This window comes from Rhinopithecus bieti, unplaced genomic scaffold, assembly GCF_001698545.2.
Source record: "Rhinopithecus bieti isolate Rb0 unplaced genomic scaffold, ASM169854v2 scaffold_3062, whole genome shotgun sequence".
In the NCBI taxonomy this organism is placed as follows: Eukaryota; Metazoa; Chordata; class Mammalia; order Primates; family Cercopithecidae; genus Rhinopithecus; species Rhinopithecus bieti.
The window spans coordinates 3,082,074-3,104,030 of NW_016804432.1; the positions used below are offsets into that span (position 1 = coordinate 3,082,074).

General features: G+C 40.7%; 1 protein-coding gene across 2 annotated transcripts in view; it reads left to right on the top strand.

The window, feature by feature from the left end:
* The window catches only part of PDE11A (phosphodiesterase 11A), a 466,948-nt gene that overhangs the window by 311,010 nt on the left and 133,981 nt on the right, over positions 1 to 21,957 (top strand). For both annotated transcript variants that reach the window (XM_017868289.1, XM_017868290.1), the window contains one exon: positions 5,061 to 5,111. In XM_017868289.1, coding sequence (XP_017723778.1) covers positions 5,061 to 5,111 — 51 coding nt within the window. The remainder of the gene's footprint in view (positions 1 to 5,060; positions 5,112 to 21,957) is intronic.

Sequence of the window (21,957 nt, forward strand, 5' to 3'; positions counted from 1 at the left end):
TGTTGGGAGATCCACTGCTCTCTTCAAAGCTGTCAGACAGAGTCGTTTGCGTCTGCAGAGGTTTCTTCTGCTTTTTGTTGTTGTTGTTGTTGTTATTGTTGTTTAGCTGTGCCCTGTCCCCAGAGGTGGAGTCTACAGAGACAGGCAGGCCTCTTTGAGCTGCTGTGAGCTCCACCCAGTTAGAGCTTCCCAGCAGCTTTGTTTACCTACTTAAGCCTCAGCAATGGTGGGCGCCCCTCCCCCAGCCTTGCAGCTATCTTGCCCTTAGATCACAGACTGCTGTGCTAGCAATGAGGGAGGCTCCATGGGCGTGGGACCCTCCCAGCCAGGTGTGGGATATAATCTCCTGGTGTGCCCGTTTGCTAAGACCCTTGGTAAAGCGCAGTATTGGGGTGGGAGTTACCAGATTTTCCAGGTGTTGTTTGTCTCAGTTCCCCTGGTTAGGAAAAGGGATTCCCTTCCCCTTGTGCTTCCCAGGTGAGGCGATGCCTCGCCCTGCTTCAGCTCTCGCTGGTCGGGCTGCAGCAGCTGACCAGCACCGATTGTCTGGCACTCCCTAGTGAGATGTACCCAGTACCTCAGTTGAAAATGCAGAAATCACCTGTCTTCTGTGGAGCTGTTCCTATGCGGCCATCTTGCTCCGCCCCAGGATTCTTTAGCTAAACCATTTCTCTCTCACCTCTACTGGTTCTCACAGTCCTACAAAAGGAAACAGAAACTCTCAGAAACAAGAAGATTCAGAAGGTAAACCAAAATCTTCCTTATCATTAACTTTATCTAATTAGGTAGAATAAATAAATTCCTATGTACTTAATAGATTAGCCAGTAGAGACTTAAAATCGCAGGATACCAATCCAAAAAAGCTTTAGCTCTAAGATGTGGCCCATGAAATTTAAGAATCATGAAAAAGTAACCAAAGCGTTTATTTATAAGTCTTATTCTTTAACTATACATAAATTTAATTTCAGATGTATCATAGACATAAACATAAAAGATATAATTATAAAGTTTGTAGAAGATAGCATAAGGTATATATTCACAACTCAGGGGCGGGAAAAAAATTTTAGAAAGGATATGTGAGATTGAGCACAGTGGCTCATGCCTGTAATCACAACACTTTGGGAGGGAGAATTGTTTAAATCCAGGAGTTCAAGACCAGCCTGGGCCACATAGTGAAACCCTGTTTCTTTAAAAAATAAAATTAGCTGGGCATGGTGGTGTGTGCCTGTAATACCAGCTACTTGGGAGGCTGAGGTGGGAGGATCACTTGAGCCAGGAAGGTCAAGGCTGCAGTGAGCCAAAATCATGCCACTGTACTCCACCCTGGGTGATAGAGTGAGACTCTGTTGGAAAAAAAAGAAAGAAATAATATGTGCAACGATAGCAATTTAAATAATTGACAAATTACACTTTATCAAAATTTAAAACCTCTGTTTATTAAAATACACATTAAAAGAAAATTAATAGACAAGCTATAGACTGGAGGTAATATTTTTGAAACATACGTCTGACAGAGGACTTGAATCCAAAATATACAAAGAACTCCTACAACTCAATAACAAACAAAACAAACTATTGTAATTTTAAGTGAGCAAAAAGTCTTAATCTGTAATAATTGTCTGCTTCACTGATTCAAATAGTTTCAATTTAGTGGAGTAAATAGCTTTTTTTTTTTTTTAATGAAGTGGGAAGAGTTGATTTAAACAAACCTGACTAAGCACCACCTGGTGGCAGAGGTTTTGAATTGCAGCTTGAGTTTTTGTGGGATATTTTTTAAAGGTAAAGTTTGAAGAGTGAATCTGCAGAAATAGACTTGAAAACAGTAAGAAATTCTAATAAAATGACAGCCAAATTAGATTTTACCACAGTAAAACTGAAACAAAAGAGCAAAGTCAATTCATCTATGCACTGAAATATCTATTGATATTATAAGATAAGGATATAACATAATATCCAGCCAAATATTTATTTGGTAGAATTTTAATTGAATATTAATACAATACATATAAGTTGGCTATTTGTGTGCCATGTATTCAACATGTAGTATTGCATTTAATCTTCCTAAGAACTCTGTAAAGTACAGGACCACTCTATAGAATATTTCCATGGTTAAAATTTCCCAGTAGAATATATCTTTATTTTTAATAACCAAATCTCATAGAACATATTTATCTCTCAGTACAACATTTTCTGAGTCCCCTCCCAAAGGTGAAAAGGATTGAGAAAACTATCGAAAACAAGTAAAGTCAGTAAGAAAATGTTTACAATGGAAGAGAAAGTATTACTTAACACAAAGAAACTTTTTGTTAATAACTATATTAGCTATGATCAGAAAGTAACACTATTTTATTTATTTATTTATTTATTTATTTATCTATTTATTTATTTATTGAGACAAGAGTCTCACTCTGTCACCCAGACTGGAGTGCAATGGCACGATCTCAGCTCACTGCAACCTCCGCCTCCCAGGTTCAGGCGATTCTCCTGCCTCAGCCTCCCGAGTAGCTGGGATTACAGGCATCCATCATCACGCCCAGCTAATTTTTGTATTTTTGTAGAAATGTAGTTTCACCATGTTGGCCAGGTTGGTCTTGAACTCCTGACCTCAGGTGATCCACCCGCCTCAGCCTCCCATAGAAAGTCACATTTTAAGTAACTATAACATAACAGTATTTTTTGTTTTATATATACCTATGAATTTTACTGTGCTTTAGTTGAGTTTTAAGAAGTTGCTGCAGATCTTATAATGCACTGTAATTTTTTTCGAATTAAAAATAATTAAAAGTAGCTTCCCTGTTAGTGTTTTCAGGAGGAGCCTCTACGTTAAGCAGTAGATGCCTGTGTAGTATTATGCTATACCACCTTATATATGAGACCCAAAGAGATTAAACCATTTGCCTGAGCTCCCAGAGCTCGGAAGTGGAGGCATGGCAGCCTGACTCTGAAGGCTGTGTTCTAACCACCCTGAGACACTGCTTCTATTGTGGCTTTGCTTGTATCACACAAATGGTATGTGCCATAGGTCAGTGCTTCTCAAAGTTCTTGGTCAATAGGTTATTAGGTTGAATGTTACCAGTTTTATGTTACCTAAAAGGGAGTTCTGTGGCTAATTAGATTTGGGAAATACCAAGTTTAATGAAATAGAGCATGTTACTTTACTTTTTGCAGCCAAATGTGCACTGTGATTCTCTAAGGTTGGTAGATGAAGAAGGCTTTAGCATTTCCCAGACTTCTTTGTATGAGATTTGTATAGATTAAGAATGTAGGCTGTACGCGAAGGTTCATGCCTGTAATCCCAGCACTTTGGGAGGCTGAGGCTAGAGGATCGCTTGAACCCAGGAGTTTCAGACCAGCCTGGAAAACGTGATGAGACTCCTGTCTCTACAAAACAATACAAAAATTAGTTGAGCATAGTGGTGTATGCCTGTGGTTGCAGCTACTTGGGATGCTGAGGTGAGAGAATCACTTGAGCCCAGGAGGTCAAGGCTTCAGTGAGCTGTGATCACACTACTGCGTTCTAGCGTGTGCAATAGAGTGAGACCTGTCTCAAAAACAAAACAACAACAAAAAATGTGTCTGGAGCATAAAACATATAACATACATATGCTATTTATGTATGAGTGTGCACATGTCTGTAAATGTGCCTTATGAAATACAATGTGCATTTATTTGACTCACACAACAAGACGTCTGGGGCAGGGGAGCCCAGGGTCAGGCTCCTTTCTCTTTCCCTTTCTGTTCTGTTTTCAGCAAGCTGGCATTCACTGCCATGCTTGTTACCTCATACACACCAGATTTTGCTGCACCTCCAGGCTTTACAGCTGTATTCCACAAAGGAAGAAAAAAGAAATAAGCAGTGCCAGCACTCCCACTTACAATTCAGTGACCAACACAGTGGCATAAAGGCCACCCTGTAGGACCACCCCCAGCTGCAGGGAGCCTGTGAATTAGGGTTTTTACTTTTAAGCCTCTGTATCAGTGAGTTCTGATGTAGATAAATTGCAAAAGTTGATTCTCACTCACATGACATGTCATCAGCTGCAGGTTGGCTGCAGTTCTGCTCAATATGTCTTCTTTATTTGGGGGCTCAGACTGAAGGATCAGCCCCTCTCAGGCCATGCCCTTCCCATGGCGGAGGGAAAAAGGAGGTGGCAGAACCATGTGATTGCTGTTGAAGACACACTCAAAAGTGGCATTTGTTACTTTCCCCACATCCCGTTGGCCTAAAGAAGTCACATGCCAATGCTGATGTAAACAGGGCAAGGAAGCACAATCCTCTTACAAAAGGGGTCACAGATATATATATATCAATATAATCTTTCCTAATATAATAAAAGCAGGCAAATGAGAATAGGTGAGGAAATGGAAGTTGAGTCATCAACCTGTTTGCTACAGGTCACACACACGTGCTCTAGCTTTTCATTTGCTTTTAGAGCATTTCACAGGACAAGTATTCACTACATCAAAACTATAGTTTTGAGCCACATCAAGTCTTGTTTTTTTTTTTTTGTTTTTTTGTTTTGTTTTGTTTTGTTTTGTTTTGTTTTTTGATGGGGTCTTACTCTATCGCCCAGGCTGGAGTGCAGTGGCATGATCTCAGCTCACTGCAGCCTCGACCTCCTGGGCTCAGGTGATCCTCCCATCTCAGCCTCCATGAATAGCTGAGACTATGGGCACACACCACCATGCCCAGCTAGTTTTTGGATTTTTTGTAGAGACAAGCTTTCACCATGTTTCCCAGGCTGGTCTCAAACTCCTGGACTCAAGTGATCTGCCCATCTCGCCCTCCCAAAGTGCTGGGATTACAGGCATGAAGCACTGCACCTGGCCATTGTCCTTTTCATAAAATAACTACCTATAGAAAAATTCCAGCATAAAATATTCTTTAATATGTGAATTATGTCAGAGAATGTTATTAGACAGATTGTATCTTGCCATACATTAAAATCCACCTTTAAATCAAGGTGATATACATGAGCAAAGCTTATTTTTAAGCCAGGAGAATTTCAGAAAATACAGTCATGTACAGTTATTAAAATTATTTTTTTCTTCTGAATCAGGTGCTATCATATCATGCAACATGTTCAAAAGCTGAAGTTGACAAGTTTAAGGTAAGGAAGAAAATGGTTTCCTTATTAGTGCATACAATTAAACTTCTCTTGGCTTCCTGAGCTCTGTCACTTGCCTCTAGAGAATTAATCCTCCTCATTGGGAGCTGGAGGACTAGCACCGGGCAAAGGTGTGTTTGTATATTTCTGTTTTAGAGGGGAAGAGGGACTTATATATAACTGAGTAGTCATTTTATAATCATTTACATGATTCAGTATTTCTTCCCATTTAATAAGAAAGCACAATATCAGGGGAAAAAATCTGTAATATGGTGAGAGGCAGGACACCTGGTTTTGGCATCGGTTTTACCTCTAATTTGCTGTTCAGTTAAAAGCTTAGGGCTGTATTTCCATCTGTAAAAATATATGACTAGATTGAGATAATAATAGCTAACACTGTGTGCCAGACTCACTACCAGGCATTTTACCTGCATTAACTCATTTAATCCTCACAATCCTGTGAAAAGCAAACTATTTTACAGATGAATAAATGGAAGCACGGAGATGCCAGGCCACGGTCAAACAATTGTAAGAGGTGTAGCAATATGGCCCCAGAACTGGAGTTCTTAACCACTGTGCTTCCCTACCGCACAGGGTGATCCCCTTTCAACTCCAACATCTGATGAGTCTATGAATGAGTGTTAGATATTCCTTATCACCTTAGTTACTACTATTTCCTTAAGTGCAGTTCAGAATTCTTGCTTGTGTCCCTGCACTCCTACCAGGCAGTTTAGCAATGAGCAAAACACTGGAGTAATGGGAAACTGATTTCCTTTCCTTTTGAAAGTTTTGGTGCCTGTCTTTTTACATATAGGTGGCGGTTCAGAAAATTATCAGGAAAAGCTACCACAGTCATGAGAAAGATCATGTTTTGTATTGCAATACTAGAATGTAATATCACTTGGTGATGGCTACTTTTCTAAGAGTCCCATTTGCATATATATGGCGCAGAGACCATTGAGCCTAAGAATTGAATCACATCGTTAGAACTGAGCACATGAATGATGAAAGGGAGCAAAGGAAGATGTTTGTTCCAAACACTGAGAGTAGGGATAAAAGAACTCCTTGCAAGGGCCAGAAGCAGCACATATACTGTGAGCGTAGGAACTACTTGGGCTCCATCCAAGGATAGGGTCTATTATTGACTTACAGAGATGCTTTGGGGAAAGACCTACAATTGTAACACAGATAAAAAGGGAGAGATAAGGTGACAGCTGACAGCAGAGGGAGGAGACAGAACAACTAAAACTACAGCAGTCAGGGCCCATTTGTTGCAGAGGAAAACATCCTGCATACCAGCTTGAACTAAAGCTCCATCAGGACAGCACTAATTGTATGTTTTATTCACTGCTGTATCTCTCCTTCCTTTTATGGTCCTTGGGATATAGTAACATTCAATAAATACTTGTTGAATGGATGAATGAATGGATGGATAAGTGAATGAATAAATAAATCCAAAGAGTACCAATGGTTCTAGTACTCGAAGCAATTAGTCATTAATTTTAAAATGGTGATAATATGTAATTATTTTATGTATTTCATATAAATTTTACTTAATGGATATAAATTTTATAAATAGTTCCATCAAAATATTTAAGCCTTTTTTATTTTAGCCAATAAAGTTCAATTATTCAGAAATCCTATTTATGAAAATATCCAGTTCCTGCTAACATGCTCATATAATGTTTATATTGTATTTTTGCTATTATTATAATTATCATCATTGCTAAAAGAGGGAAGTGGTAGGCAAGAAGAAAGACAGCAAAGATGATAATATGAGCTTTGACTCATATGACCAAATATGACCGCAAGAGCTGCCCAGAGATATAGCAGGCCAAAATCCATAGTCGTTTACTTTTTTTTTTTCTTTTGAGACAGAGTCTGGCTCTCTGTCTCCCAGGCTGGAGTACAGTGGCACAATCTCGGCTCACTGCAATCTCCACCTCCTGGGTTCAAGCGATTCTCCTGCTGCAGCCTCCCAAGTAGCAGGGATTACAGGCACACATCACCATGCCCTGCTAATTTTTGTATTTTTAGTAGAGACGGGGTTTCACCATGTTGGTCAGGTTGGTCTCAAATTCCTGACCTTGTGATCTGCCTCCCAAAGTGCTGGGATTACAGGTGTGAGCCACTGCGCCCGGCCTAGCTGTTTACTTTCTAAAGGCGCCAACATTTAGGCTTAATTTTTTGCTTAAAGAAAACGTCCTGGAATTTAGTATGCATTTCTATTGTTAGCTCACAAATATACTAAATATGAAGCATTTAAATTTGAGAAAAAAGGGTTATTTCATCTTAAAATTATCAAGATTGAGAACTTAACTGATTTACTCTAGATTTTATCATGAAAGATATTAGCTAGTATCCTATTACAATGTAATTGAGATATAATAGATCATTTTAACCATTTTAAAACGGGAGTTTTCTTGATATATACAGTAAATAAAACATTATTCTAATTGGTAGTTGATGTCTGTTATAACTGCAGCAATAACATTAAAATGTAGTGGGCTTAAAATAATCCTGCACATAGACAGTGAAAAGCGTTTACTGAGATTCCAGGCTGGAATACATGCAATGGCAGTTTTCTATCATTGTAGCTAAATAACAGTAAATACGTGCTTTGTTTTGACCAATATATATGACAAACCATGTTTACGTTCAAGTATATTGTCATTCTTCCTATCTGCAGTACTTTTTTAACAAAGATGATTGTAAAAAAAATTTTTTTAAATGTGCAATGATTTGAAGTCTGGAATCAGAGTTATCCATGAGATTTCATGAGTTAAAGCAGGGGTCCTCAACCCAGGCCATGGACTGGTACTAGGCCACACAGAAGGAGGTGAGCAGCAGGTGTGCAAGCATTACCACCTGAGCTCCGCCTCCTGTCAGATCAGCAGTGGCATTAGATACTCATAGGAGTGCAAACCCTATTGTGAACTGCGCATGTGAGGGATCTACGTTGTGTGCTCCTTATGAGACTCTAATGCCTGATGATATGAGGTAGAACAGTTTTATTCCAAAACCATCCCCACACCCCCACTCCTCCCAGGTCCATGGAAAAATTGTCTTCCATGAAACTGGTCCCTGGTGCCAAATAGGTTGAGGACCACTGAGTTAAAGGACGCCTGAGTCCCAATGTATTGGACTATACCCAACCAGACTAGTGATCCGTGATTCAGAACTTAAGCCAGAGTTTGGGAAGAAACTGATTCATCTAGTGCTGACAAAAATCTGGAGGTCAAATTTTACACATGTACATATGATAGACTTCAGTTGGAACCCAAGCTGCACCACATCTGGGATGCAGAAATGTCTGGGAGACAAGTGAGTTGTAGTTATTTATATGAGAGACTAACAGGCCTTCTGAGTCAAGAACTCTTCCTCATGAAAGTTAAGGCCACAGAACTCAGTGTCTAGATGATTCCAAGTTCAGCATGAAGTTTTTACCTTGGATTTATCCCTCACCTCAGCCTCCCATGGATCCATGTTCTTAGCTGAGAATATGAGTAAACACAGAAGGCATGGACTTTGGTATAGTTTCAGTGCACTAAATGCTCCTGATAGAATGAGGGTCAGCGTGCCAACAGCACACAACAGAAGGCAGCAGCCTAATGAAGGAAGCATCACTACGGACCCGTGGCAGGGCCCCTTCCTACCTGTGTGACCAGCAGAAGCTGATGGCATCGATGGAATCAATGCAGGCTCAGTGGTCACATTTTAAGGACAGGTAAGGTATACCCTGAATACTCCCAAAAATAAGTAGGAGAGATGGAGACTCTGTACTATTGGAGAATGTGATATATACACGATTAATTACTCTTAGTTTGGTACCATTTGTACTCAGAGATTGTGGGGTCTACAGGAAGATTGGTTTCACATAAGACAAACCTGTAGTGAATCTTTAATAATCATTAATGCTAGGCTGATGCCATCTTAGCCTTCCTCATATCTGGTCTTCCTATTTCACACCCCTTTATGTTTTGGGATTTTCTCCCCCATTCTAGAATGCCTTGTTAGGGGGAGCATTGTTGTTCTGTTTTATTCTGATAACCCTATTACTTCTGTTGGGAAAAATTTCCTTGACGAGTGTGTAGTAGTGATGGCTGAGAGAATGGGATTCGAGTGTGAAAACCTTTCTAGAAGTGTCCTTGGACTGCCCAGCAAGAATAAATAGATAAAACAACATATAATTACTCATCCAAGAATGTCAGAATTTGGGTTTATTTTTCCTGATTCTGATATATCATTTATACTTCAAGAAACAGTCTTTCTTGTAGGTTCACCTATACACAAAAAGATCACAGAACTTCCTGGAACTAATGAATTAACTATTTTGAAAGTCTGATTCAGGTTGTAGTATCAATAAATTATGCCTTATGAGTTGATTGTCCTGTGCATCTAATGAGGAAACCAGGATCTAAAAAATGGTTTTTAATCCTCATTAACATTTACTGATCTTCCATGAACTTGAAATAAGAAAGTTATATACAGAAAATTTGTGCAGATTTTAGTGAATGTTTATATCTCTGCAGCTCTGTGCTAACAGGAATAATGTATAAAGACCATATTGACAATTACATCTCCTTGAAGATGGCTGGTTTAAAGGCTTTCAATAACCTAAAGATGCCAGCTGTGATAATATAAGAAAATGAGTTTAGTACCCCAATTATATGCTCCTGTAATTTTATGGACTTTCCTTAGATTCCAATGCGGTGGACAGACCAAACAGTTATCACTATATATTGCCAGTTTACCAATTAAAATCAACTCATGGACGTTGTGGTGTTATATTGCCACCTTGTATCATCCCTTCCTTCAATTGAGAACTGCATGGGTTACGGCTGCAATCAGGGATGAACTCATTTACAGCACTATAACTGCCTCAGTAATTAAGCACCAATAACTCAGGTTGGGGTTTGGGTTTGGACTACCTCATACATATTTCAAGTTTTCAATGTTAATGCCTAGGCCACAAATTAATATCCTGGCAAATAAAATAAAATAAAATAAAGTACCAAGAATAGGTATTCCTTGTGGCATTTATATACTGAAATAAGAATGACTGCATCAAAAATAGGATCTTATGGCCTCCTTTGCAGACTGAGCAATAGGATGTTATTTACTAGGCTTAAAAAATAAATTAGATTTGAGAAGACACTTTAATCCATGAAATAGTCTAACATGTATAATAAGAAGCTTCAGCCCTCAAGACTGCCTTTACAGCTATGCCAGGAGATGTGTCTGCCATATGCCCTGCACTAGAGCCCCTTGCACAGCAGGCAGGTGCAGGGCTGCCCCCCTCCCCTTGGTTGGCCAAGTGCATGGGGTGCCTTTTAGTAGTTGATCTGCCAGGTGGTGTTCCTTTCTCCAGTTGGCACAAAGGCATTACACACGCTAGCCATCGCCCTGTGCAATCAATTTCCAAGCCCTGGAAGAGCCCAATCCTTGCAGCGACCCCTTGCAGAGGCAGAGTGCACTATGCAGACAGAGGATAACACCATGGCATTTACCCAAACTTAGGTGACACAGAGAATGCCGAAGAGGAAGAGGGGTAGACCTGAGTCCCATGGACAGCTGCAGGATGGCAAAGGCTGGGGAGCTTACTACCCACCCCATCGGTAGGGGCACATCCAGCTCCTCCCGCTCAGGGCGGATAACCCATAGAGGCTCCTCCACAGCCAGGGATAAAGCAGGACTTCTGGGTACCAGAAAGAGGGCAGGAGCTTTGTCTTGTTTCTCTGCAGTCTCAGTTCTCATGGCCTTCCTGAAATGCTACCTTCTGAAATGCCAACAGTGGCTTTTCAGTGCATCTCGGCTCATTTCTAAGGTTGTTTAAAAGATTACTTCGAAGCCATATAAAAGGAATTCGGTACCTAGGCTATGCTGTCTCCTCTTCTGTGCCTGCCTTTGGAATTTAGGAAGTTGTTTTGACTTTAAATAGTATTTATGCCAAGTTTAATATCCGAGTTTTTGTTTTGTTTTGTTTTGTTTTTTTATCGTCAGGGAAAGTTATTGAACCTTCACCAGGAAATTGACTGCAGAGGAAACAGCTGCATCAGCACCCTAAAGGGCATCTCCTGCTCACAAGCAGCAGCAGAGCCGGGCGGCTTGCACTGCTCAGGACGCATCCACAAATATGCGAAGTGCTTTGCGTTCAAATGTCCAGCTCTCTTTATGAATTGTGTCTTAATCAAATGCCACATCAGAAAAAGGATGGTTGTACTTTGTCACTCTTGAGTATTGAAGATAGTGGCAGAGGGCAGGGGAGTGGGTGCTGGGCATGAGGGGAACCAGGTCTGCAAGCCCAGGCTGGTCTTTCCTCCTGCTGAGCTAAGCAGCTAGTGATTGAAGGCCCTTCAAGGACTCGCCTGACCAAAATACATCCTGTAGTGACCCTGACCTCCCCTCACATCAACGTCAGCAGCCGCTGTTTGTCACTTCTATATGAAAACAAAGCGAGGACACTGTCCCCACAAGGTCACTGTGAGCATCTCCTTTCCCTGGGAGGAAGAGTGGGCCTGGAGGGTTTTCTCCCATCTTCTCCCTCCCCCGTGTTAGCACAGCAGAGTTCACTGCATTCCCTAAGTGTCACACGGGAAAGCTCAGGAAGTCTGAACCTGAGGCAGTGAAATAAAGGAGGGTTCATTTTTGTTTCAGAGTGCTAGGAACAAAGCGGCGACAAGTCCTGAAGGTACGATGGAGAGCAACAGTGTGGCCCAGTGAGATCCCTGACTCCTGAACTGTGAAGGGAACTGGAGAGGTCAAAGTCATCAGAACCTTCCAGAACGCTGGGGCATCTGAGACTGTATCACTTTATCTTCCTTTTGGTTTTCCTCTAATTAGATCCATTGATAACTCTAGCTGTGGAGTCAGGAAATGAAGAACACATAGCCCCTCACCTCAGTGAGAGGGACTTGAGTTAGCCATCACAATGGGTGGCCTTCCCTCTGCTGTTCATTCAGTATGCGCAGAGCTACAACCTCCTCTCTGTTGGGCTTCTGTAGCCCTCAATCTCCAGTTGCACACTGGCTATCATTGTACAGTCATCATGGGGTCCTCATCACCGCCCACCCCCACATGCGGTCCTGTCCATTCTGCTTTCCAAAAATCTCCTGCTCCTGTCCATCCTCACAGCCTTCACCAGTTCAGATCCTCACTCTCCCTCAGGCAGGCCATTATTGTACACTGCTCTCCTAGCTGGGCTCCCGCCTCCTGCTGTTGACCCTATCCCAGATCCATCCTGTGCAGAGCTAACAGGTGAACAAATGAACGCTTCTGTTGGCGTAGGTTCTAGCTCACAAAGTTTAGTATCTTCTATATGCCTCTAAATTCTTTCAATCTGAATTATTTAATTGGACATTAAAAGTATTCTAAACTAACTTTCAGCTTACTTTTCCAGCCTGATTCCCATGCTCACACTGACCCATCCTTAATCAAATAGTTCTACTTGGTGTTTTCTGCCCATTCCCTGTCCTCTTATATGTTTGCACCCATCCTTCTCCCTATCTGTATATATAAAGCCCTAACAATCTATCTGACCCTTCTCAACTGCCCCTTTCTCCATGAAGTCATTCCTGCTGTCCTTCAGTCAAAAGTGACCTTCTCATTTGCCCTTCTTCCCGCCATATTCATCACTTTCTACCTTGCAATATAAATCTTGGTGCACCTGTCTACTCAAATGATTAAAGCAGATGCATTTTTAGGAGAGAATCCTAGACTTACTCATTGGGTAACCCTTATGTCACCTAAAGCCATGCCTTGCACCTGGGTGCTGGAGAAATTTCTACCTTGTGACCAAATTCCTTGAAATGTTTACCATTTTTATGGCAAAAGAAATTATAATGCTTGGGTGGGATTTTGAACAGGGACTTATGACAATGGAAATTTCTGACAATTTCGTCCCAACCCTTGCTTTATGCTGTTTGAAATCCCTTGTTTTTATGTTCCTGGTTGTTGTCCTGTGCACCCTAAACTACATGAAAATAAAGGAATTCCTTTCCTTTGTTTAGGATAGGTACTGGCCCTATCCTCTTTGGAGTATGCTGTAGTGATAGTGTCTCTCTTCCCTGCTGGAGGCAAAAGCCCCTTGCCTTTAACTCTTAGTTGATTCAGCAGTTTCTTTACTATTAAATAAGTTTCTTCATTCATGTATCCTGCTACCACCACCCTGCTGACTAAATTTTTTAAACCTATTTTTTTGACCTTCAAAACACCTAATATTTCATTATTTGTATTTGTATTTACTATTTTATATAGTTCTATATTCTGTCTTTTCTGTTTTTGAAATCATGCTCTGGTTTGGCTGTTCTTCCTATTTTTTCTCAGTTGGAAATAATTCATCCAAAATCTTTTAAGTGTTTGTGAGTCATAACTCTTTTGGTCTCAAGACACCCTGTGAAATAGGAAGTTAGGAGACAATGTCTGGCCAAAGGGTTTTCTGTAGTCTCAGTAGCCGGACCTGCCCTTTTAACAGTCTTTGTAAGACCATGGACACAGTAAGACAAGAGCAAGCAAATGTATAAAAAGACAGCGCAGCCACCAGACCTTTTGGTTGATTTCCATTTCTAGGCTTCAGGTTTCCTCATCTGCAAAACAAAACCATTTCTAGCTAAAAAATGCTATAATTTTATGAACCTGTAAAATTCATCTCTAGGAGAAAAGGGGAAAATAAAACATAAGACAACATAAATGTTGACAAAACATTTAGGGATTTTATGATTTTGAATACTCAAATTTTGAATTCAAGCTCTGTTCAAGATAGCTCAGTTTAATTTAATTACATATAAGTAATTTCCAAAGCCCCTCATGACTATATTATATTTGCAAGGTAATATAATAATACTCATGAGGAAGATATGTGATTACTTGGGTAAAACAAGAGACTCAATCTCATCAGTCTCAAAACTATACACTAATGCTACCTATAAATGTTTAAATAATAAAAATGTCTTAAATAATAAGAAATAGCAGTGTACAAAAACATGTACATGTCCATCATCTCACTTGAGGCTCACAAAGTCTTGGTGAGGGCAGGGTTAGCATATCTCCATTTTACGTAGAAGGCAGCTAAGGATCAAATAACCAGAAAGAAAAATGGAACCCCTCTGCTTTGGTTTTTCTTCTGCAATGTTTTGTGTGATCTTGAAGACAATGCTTTTCTTCAAGTGGTGGAGTAGGAAAATGGAAGCAATGTCATGGAGTTTCATTCTTAAGTCATTTATTTTGATTCAGCTATTATTCTTGGAATCTTGGTGGCATTTTGACATGTTGAGGGTCAAATAAGCATGAATGGTAATGACATCTGAGAAAGGCAGACAGAATTGTTGGCTGAACTTAACATATTGACTTTTAGTAAGACTGTTTATGGTACTCTTTGGGCAATTAATATGTAATGTTTTATTAGAAACTTCTTTTTGCATTGTGGTTGTGCTATCCATGTGACATTTTGCCCTGGAGGTTTAGATTGCTTGGAAACCTAAGGAAATTGGAAACAGTAACATTATGGAGACATTGCATCATTCTTAGCAAGAGAGTATATGATTCATTATTCTGACATCTCGCCTGTCTTCCTTACAGTCTGATTGGCTATCTAGCTGTATCGAAATCTCTTGACATCTGGAAAGCTCAGAGGAAAAAGAGCAGTCCCACTCTATTATCCTGTGCTCTCCAGGCCCGCCAAGTACCTTGTACGAAAGATAACAAGGATACGAGATTGCAAACATCAGTTTCATGATAAAGCACTTGTCAGGTGATAAAGTCTTATGTTTAAGGCATGAGCACTTATGAACTAGAGACTGTTTGGGGGAAGATATGAAGTGAAGAATGTGAGACTGGGCTTGCATTTTTTATGATATTTCCTATAGTGATACTTGTATTGGGAACATCATAGATGGTAATCTGCACATCTGAAATATGATGATTTTAACATAAAACTCTCAAGGTAAAATTTTAAAGATTTTTCAAAATTTTTAGCTATTCTGAATTAGCTCCTGATACTGTTTCAATTTGTGTGTGTGTGTGTGTGTGTGTGTGCGTGTGTGTGTGTGCACGTGCTTCAACTTAATGGGACAGTCATATGATTTGGAGTTTCAACTCTGGCTTTACAAAAGGATCTCATGGCAATTCATTGTCTGCAAAGAGAGAAGCAAATGGAAAAGCCCTGAGAAAAGAGGGTCTGAGATGAAGCACTTTGGCCACTGGGTGCCATCCTTGCTCCACGTAAGGATTTGCTGAGCCACATTTCTAGGAAAAAGGTTAAAACCCCAAAGACAGTAATTTAAAAGTAATTTCAAGATATAATAATGTTTGTGTGTACGCATGACCTGGAATATGTTAGTGACATAGACAGCTTATTCATTTGCCCAGGCACAAGGTGGAGGGACTGGGGGACTCTCCCCTTTGGTTTAGCCTTAAGAACAAAGCCTGGGTAAGGCCCTTGTGCTTGCTGTATCCCAGTGAGGCAGCCAGTTGGTGGCCAAGGAGGCACCGTGGAGGTCTGGTGACTGTTGATGAGGTGGTGCAGTAGGCATCTGGAGGTCAGCGGGTCAGATGCTACATTAATTCTTTTTATTGTGGTGTGTAATTGCAGCATGTATGCAGCCAGGAGACTTGAGCCTCGCTGTCTGTGTGCCTGCACTCTATCCCTTCAATGCATTCATTTCCTTGCCAGAGCTGATAGAGCCATCAAGCACTCCTTCTCTTCCCTTTCCCTGGAATGCTGCATGTTGGTGAAATGGTAGCTCTGTTGAGGTGCTTTTTGCTTCCCTAGAAGCAATTCATAACATTCACAAAGACAACACCTTAGCCAGATATCAGAACATCTACAGTCAATACACAACATCTGTGCAGGATTTTTCTGTCTTTGGATTTGATGTCCATATCTATATACAACCAAGGAATTAAACTCAGCATTATGAACAAGAATAGTCACAGAGAATATTCTAAGACTTTCATGTAATTCAGAATGATGTTTCCATCCAGGGACTAAAGCATTTCACTGAGACTGAAAGGAATTAGGCTATGAACAAGTCAGAATTTTAATAAAAATTGAAAGTCTGTTACAGTCCCATTGTAACAGAAAACTCTAGAATCGTTTCTATAAGACCACATGGTAGAAGGGATCTAAGTTCAAAACAGATTTCACCTCATCCCCCCAGACTGGGGGCCCCAGCATCTGGCCTCACACTGGCTCTGAAAGCCTTCCCAGAGCAGCATCCACAGGTACTTCTTTACAATCACTATAATTAAATCCACACCCGTGAAAGGCGAAAGTCTGAGAAGGGCTGGTAAGAACTACAGTAAGGCTGTGTTCAACCTATCCAGGGATAAAAGGTTTAATACTGTTCTGTCATTAAGCATCTACAGGTGGACGGACTTTAAAATACATTTCCTGGGCTTTCTGTAGGATAACATGACACCAATCATTATATGTTTTCAAATATTACTGTTCACTAAGAGAAATCCTATGATAAGCACAGCATTTTTACTCATTCCAAGTGCTTTCATAGCTCTTATTTCACTGAATGTTAAGAGCAAGCCTCTGAAGGAGGCATCAGTGGCTCTATCCCATTTAAGGATCAGGCAGCTAAGAGAGATGTTACGCTGCCAGTTTGGAGACCTTGGTTCATGCTGCTGAGGTCCTTTTCTTAGGCCCCACTATATGCTCAGTCTACTCCATGTGATGGTCATCTGGAAAATGAACATTTACTGAACATTTTACCAGCTGCCAGGCCTGTTTTTGGTGCCTTACCTGTGTTAATTCATTTAGTCTTCACAAAAACCCTACTATTATTTTTCTTATTTTACACATGATAAAACTGAGGTACAAAGAGAAACGCCCAGGTAATTACATTGCACACATTAAGAAACTGAGATATGGTTGGGCATGCTGTATTTGTAAGATCCTTTTTGAAATGGCATGGAATGCTTTTTGTTTGAGATTCTTCTGGCCTTGGCTTGACCCTCTCCTTATCGTCCGATTGTAAGCCCTTGAATAATCTTGATTTACTTTCTCGATAGATGAGTTCAGGTTTCAAGATTTCAACAGATCTTGCTAAGAATGTTTTGGCTTGTTTGTGTGTTCATTTGTTTGTTTTAAGGTTACATACTTTGAAAAGTAATCCAGCCCCGTTGCTTGAGCAGGTATGATTCCTTAGCCTTCAACATTCTGGAATATCAACTTCAAGGAATATGTTTGTGGGCACTGACAGCACTTATTTTCTCCAAAGGGCAAATTTCAAACAATTCCTGTGCTGAGTGATCCCACTCCTCTTGCTACTAGGTTCATTTTCCTAACATATACTATAATTCACCTCTGGCCTTCCCGGAGATGGAGATGAGTTCTGTGAAAACCAGGCTTTGTGATTTCTGCGGGAACAGGTGGCCGTCCTCAACACTTGGGCTTAAGTGTGTCAAACAACTCTGTAAACCACTGAAGCTGGCTTTTGAGGAAAACCACTTTTTACTCTTCCCCTGACCACCAACAGAAAAGATTTAGAATTCAGAAATGAACGAGAAGAACGTGAGAGGTTTTCTGTGATGACGTTGAACTTCTTTCCCTTTAAAACCATGAAGAAATGTATGCTTCTGCCTGAAATATCTTTTAAACCATCAGTGGTCTTCTTGAAAACAGCTTTCCTCCAGTTCTCTGAGGAGTTGTGTGTGAGGGCAAAAGCCGGTTATTTTGATAACCCTTGAAAGACCACAGGTCCACTATTCTAGTGTTAGCAGTGGCCCTGTCTGCCCAGGGGTGCAAGCAAGCTTCTCTCCCCACAGGAACTCTTTCTCTTGTTGTGTGGTAAATTCATTTGTGGGAAGGCAGGGTAGAAAAGGGCCCAGGGTCTCAGATGTAAAATCTCCTTCCTCTATATAGTATGCAAAAGCCCAAAGTCTTCCCAGGAAGTGTTGACAAAAGGAAAACCTGCCCCACACAATGGACTCCTGCAAAACCATCTGCTACCCTCAGAGCCAGTTGGCCATTGCTGGGGCTGGCTGCTGTGACTCTCCACTAAGCACTCAGGTGGCCCCTTGGGCCAAATATGAGAAGCCTCACATTGCACATGGAGCCCTTGGGTGCTCACTGCAGACTGGCTTGTTCTACAAAGGGGTAAAAGTGGCCTCTGGCAGAGCCTAGGTTTCTCATCTTTCAGCAACCCCTTCTAGAAGGGAATTACACATTCCCAAGTTCCAGTTTGGAAAATATCAGGGACATTTTCTGATTGGCCCGCTTGGTTCACATGTCCATCCCTGGACCAGTCAACTGTGATGAGGAGTGTGTGCTTAGAAAAGTGTGTCAGTTGGAAAAATCAAATCTAGGTGGAAACATGGGGTAGCAGCAGAAGGAGGGCCAGTTCTAGAAAGGAAAGAGGTACCTGGTGGAGAGTATCATAGCTGTCCTTCACAGTACATGCAGGTAACTTTTGCATGACCCCATGCCCTCTTTTATGGCAGGCAGGCATTTCCTGGGATACAGGTGAGATGCTCACAAGAGCCTCTTCATAATGTCTAGAAACTGGGTGACATCCACGAGTGATCACTCTGTCTGCTGAAGTGGTTCCACAAGTGATGTTGGCTATATTGCATCATTGAAAAGAATGTTCTGCTATGTCCTAAAGCATTTCTGTTTCCACAACTAAATAGAAATCAGGGATGACCCCACTGATGCTCACCCTGATTTGGCTCTCAAACTTACCCAAATATTATAAGGCAAATAAATATAACTTTCAGGGACATGCCAATTAAATTGGCCCAGGAACTCCTCACTAATGACTAGCCCATCAGGTCTTCTCAGATCAGCCTCTTTCTCTTGTGTTTGAACACTATAGTCTCTGATATATAGAAAAGCACCCTGCAACTCGATCAACCAATAACCCACAGATTTCTTCTAGTCATTTCTTCATGAATTTATTGGGACCTGCTGGATAATTAAGGAGATCAGACAGGCCAAACATTCCTAGATCTGATATTTGAAACTCATAGTAAAATAGCTCAATTCCTAATCTACTTCCTGGACTCATTAGAATTCAATTAGTAGAAGAACATTCCTTCCTAGAGGCTCGTTGGCAGATTTGTGTGTGAACAGTTAACCCGGTGTTAACAAAAGCAGTTACTTGTATCCAAACAGCTCTCTCCAGCTGCAAAGATGAATCCCAAAGCTGTTTAGCCAGGACTGTGCTTATCCTCCCACCAGGATGCAAATATTTTAAGTGGACAGAGTAAGATAAAATGCAGCCAGTGCTGCCCCTGACACTGACCGCATCCTGTGCCTGCTGGATTTTTGGACTTGAAGGTCAGGGGAGGAAGGTGAAGGAAGGGACGCTGGAGACAAGGAGGCAAAGAAAATCCTCCATGACTTTGTTGAAAATTATTTTCCAAATAAACAAGGTTGGGCTTTAAAATGTATGACCACAAATTCTATCAAAGTATGTGGAAATACCCATATATTTCTTGAACAGGAGGAACTGCTCATCAGACCATAAAAAGCAGGAGATTTGAGGGTAGGACAACCTTGAGTTGTTGTTGTTGTTGTTGTTTCTTTCTTTCTTTTTTTTTTTTTTTTGTCTGCAGTATTTTCTGCAATGTTCTTCAGATGCCTGAATGTAGACTCAGGAAGATTTATTTTTCTTCTAACAGGGTATGTTATAGTTGTCACTCAGCCTTGAAATAGTCTTTCCCTCCAGTGGACCATCAGGCCAGTAATATATTTGCGTAGCTATTCCCAACTGTCACTCCTCGGCCAGCCTTCATGTGTCAGCACTGCACAGTATGCCCAGTCAGCCAATGGCAGGCCTTGAAGCTGCTGCCTTTAAGGGACTTGTTTTCAAAATATTCACAGTCACCCAGCAACAGGAAAAGGAATTTCATTGGCTCTCTCACTGTCAGCTGGAAAGGAGGATGATCCAGATGGGCTTCAGCTGTGAAGATCAAGATGAGACATGGGGGGCGGGGCAGATGTTTGGACACAGAAGCCTCTCAGTGGCAAATGTGGTATTTTATAAGTATCAGATGAAGCAATGTTTTCATCCATAAAAATCAAATGTAAAAAAGTGGCACCATACCAGGGCAGGTAGTTTTCATCTGCAGTGTCATAGGATGCATAAAAGATAGATGTTGCCTCCCCGCAAGTCTTATCTGCCTGATAAAGGGAAGTGCTGCTGAGGGATGGGAAGGGCCTAAGTGGAAAGTGAATTAGGGCTTTTGGTGTGGAAGCAAGCCTCTCTCTGCCAGGACTAACATGCCTTGTAGAGTGGGTATTCTAAATGCAAAGCAAGTTCCCAAAGTGACTCTATCACTATCTGATCCTGTGAATTATCTTGCCCTTAAAAAGTTCATCGTTCTGCTTGACTCTTCAAGCTGATTTTTCTTCCTCAGAGAAGAGCAAAGGAGAGAACCGAGGAACTAGTCAGGGTTGCCTGGGCCTTGAATAACAGGCTACGGTGCCAGCTGTCTACTCTAATTTCTCCTTCATGTGGACCTGGGCTATTCATAGGGAAAGATAAGGTTTTCCTCTTTCTGTTTTACTCTTTTGTTGTTACTATAACACAGAAAATTAATATTAATGGAATGTATATGTGAATCAAAGCAACTAGGGAATGCTCTGAAAAGAACATGCCGTAAAACAGACAAGAAAAAATAAATGATTTAATTATTGACATTCAGTCCTAGCTGAGGATCTGCCCTCTCAGCACTTCCGACTACACGTTGGAAAGGCATTCACTTTCAATGACAACAAACGGTTAAACTCCAAATGCTTCAATGCCAGGAATCTATACATTAGTTGTCATTAGTTGCAGACTTGAGCCTAATTCAGGGCAAACAGTTTGATTTGTAACAGTTCACTGAATATACATTCTTCACTGCCATTCACCTAGGCATCTGCTCTTTCCCAGTTCAGAGCAGCAAAATGGAGGGAAGGTGCTTTTTGCTTTTCCAGAGAGCTAGTCAGATTGGAAATTAACCATAACTCACAGTTATGATAATCAACAATGGGCAAACATATTAACTTAGATTGCGTACTATTGCATGCATGTTAATTAGGCAGACTCGCATTAACAAATTAGTGGGTGAATATCATTCCTGTGAACCTCTAATGGGTATAAATAATAATACAGTCAGATTTAGTTAGACTCTAAGCTACTTGAAAATTGCTATTATCTCTGGAGACTGACAAAACTCCTGACACATAGTAGGCACTCAATAAAACATTTGTTGAATGACTAAAGCAATACATTGATGACTGAATTAATGAATTGATAAATAAACCCAAACTTCCAAATCCACCTGAGCTTCACAGATGATAAGCCTTGGAAAGCTGTGAAACGTTTAGATCTTTTACATATTTGGGTATATGCTAAAAATGGAAAGTAAATTCAGGAGACCTGAGTTGTAATCTTGTTTATTCACAACTTTCTATGAGACAAATGTTATTATTACCTCATTTTATGGATGAAAAGACTGAAGCCTAAAGAGGTAAAATAAGTCACTGAAGGTCACAGAATGAGTAGATCACAGTGTAAGATTTAAATCCAGGTCTAATCCAATGCTCATGTTGTTACCATTATAGGAGTCTACCCTGACACCTACATATTTTTTGAGTAGTGAAAGAAGAACTCAGGGAGCAGGACAGGCCACATTCCACCACAGCATTAACCCTTCTTCTGTTTCAAAGCCCAGAGTAGAACATTGAAGAGAAAATGCTTATAAAATTCAGATACTATTTTGGAGATGATACGAAATACACTGAGAGTCATGATGCAAGCTGGATGGAAAACCTGAGCTCTCAACAGGTCACTGATCTCAGGTTGCAGTTTTTCACGTTCTGTTTCTTTTTTTTTTTTTTTTTTTTATTTTA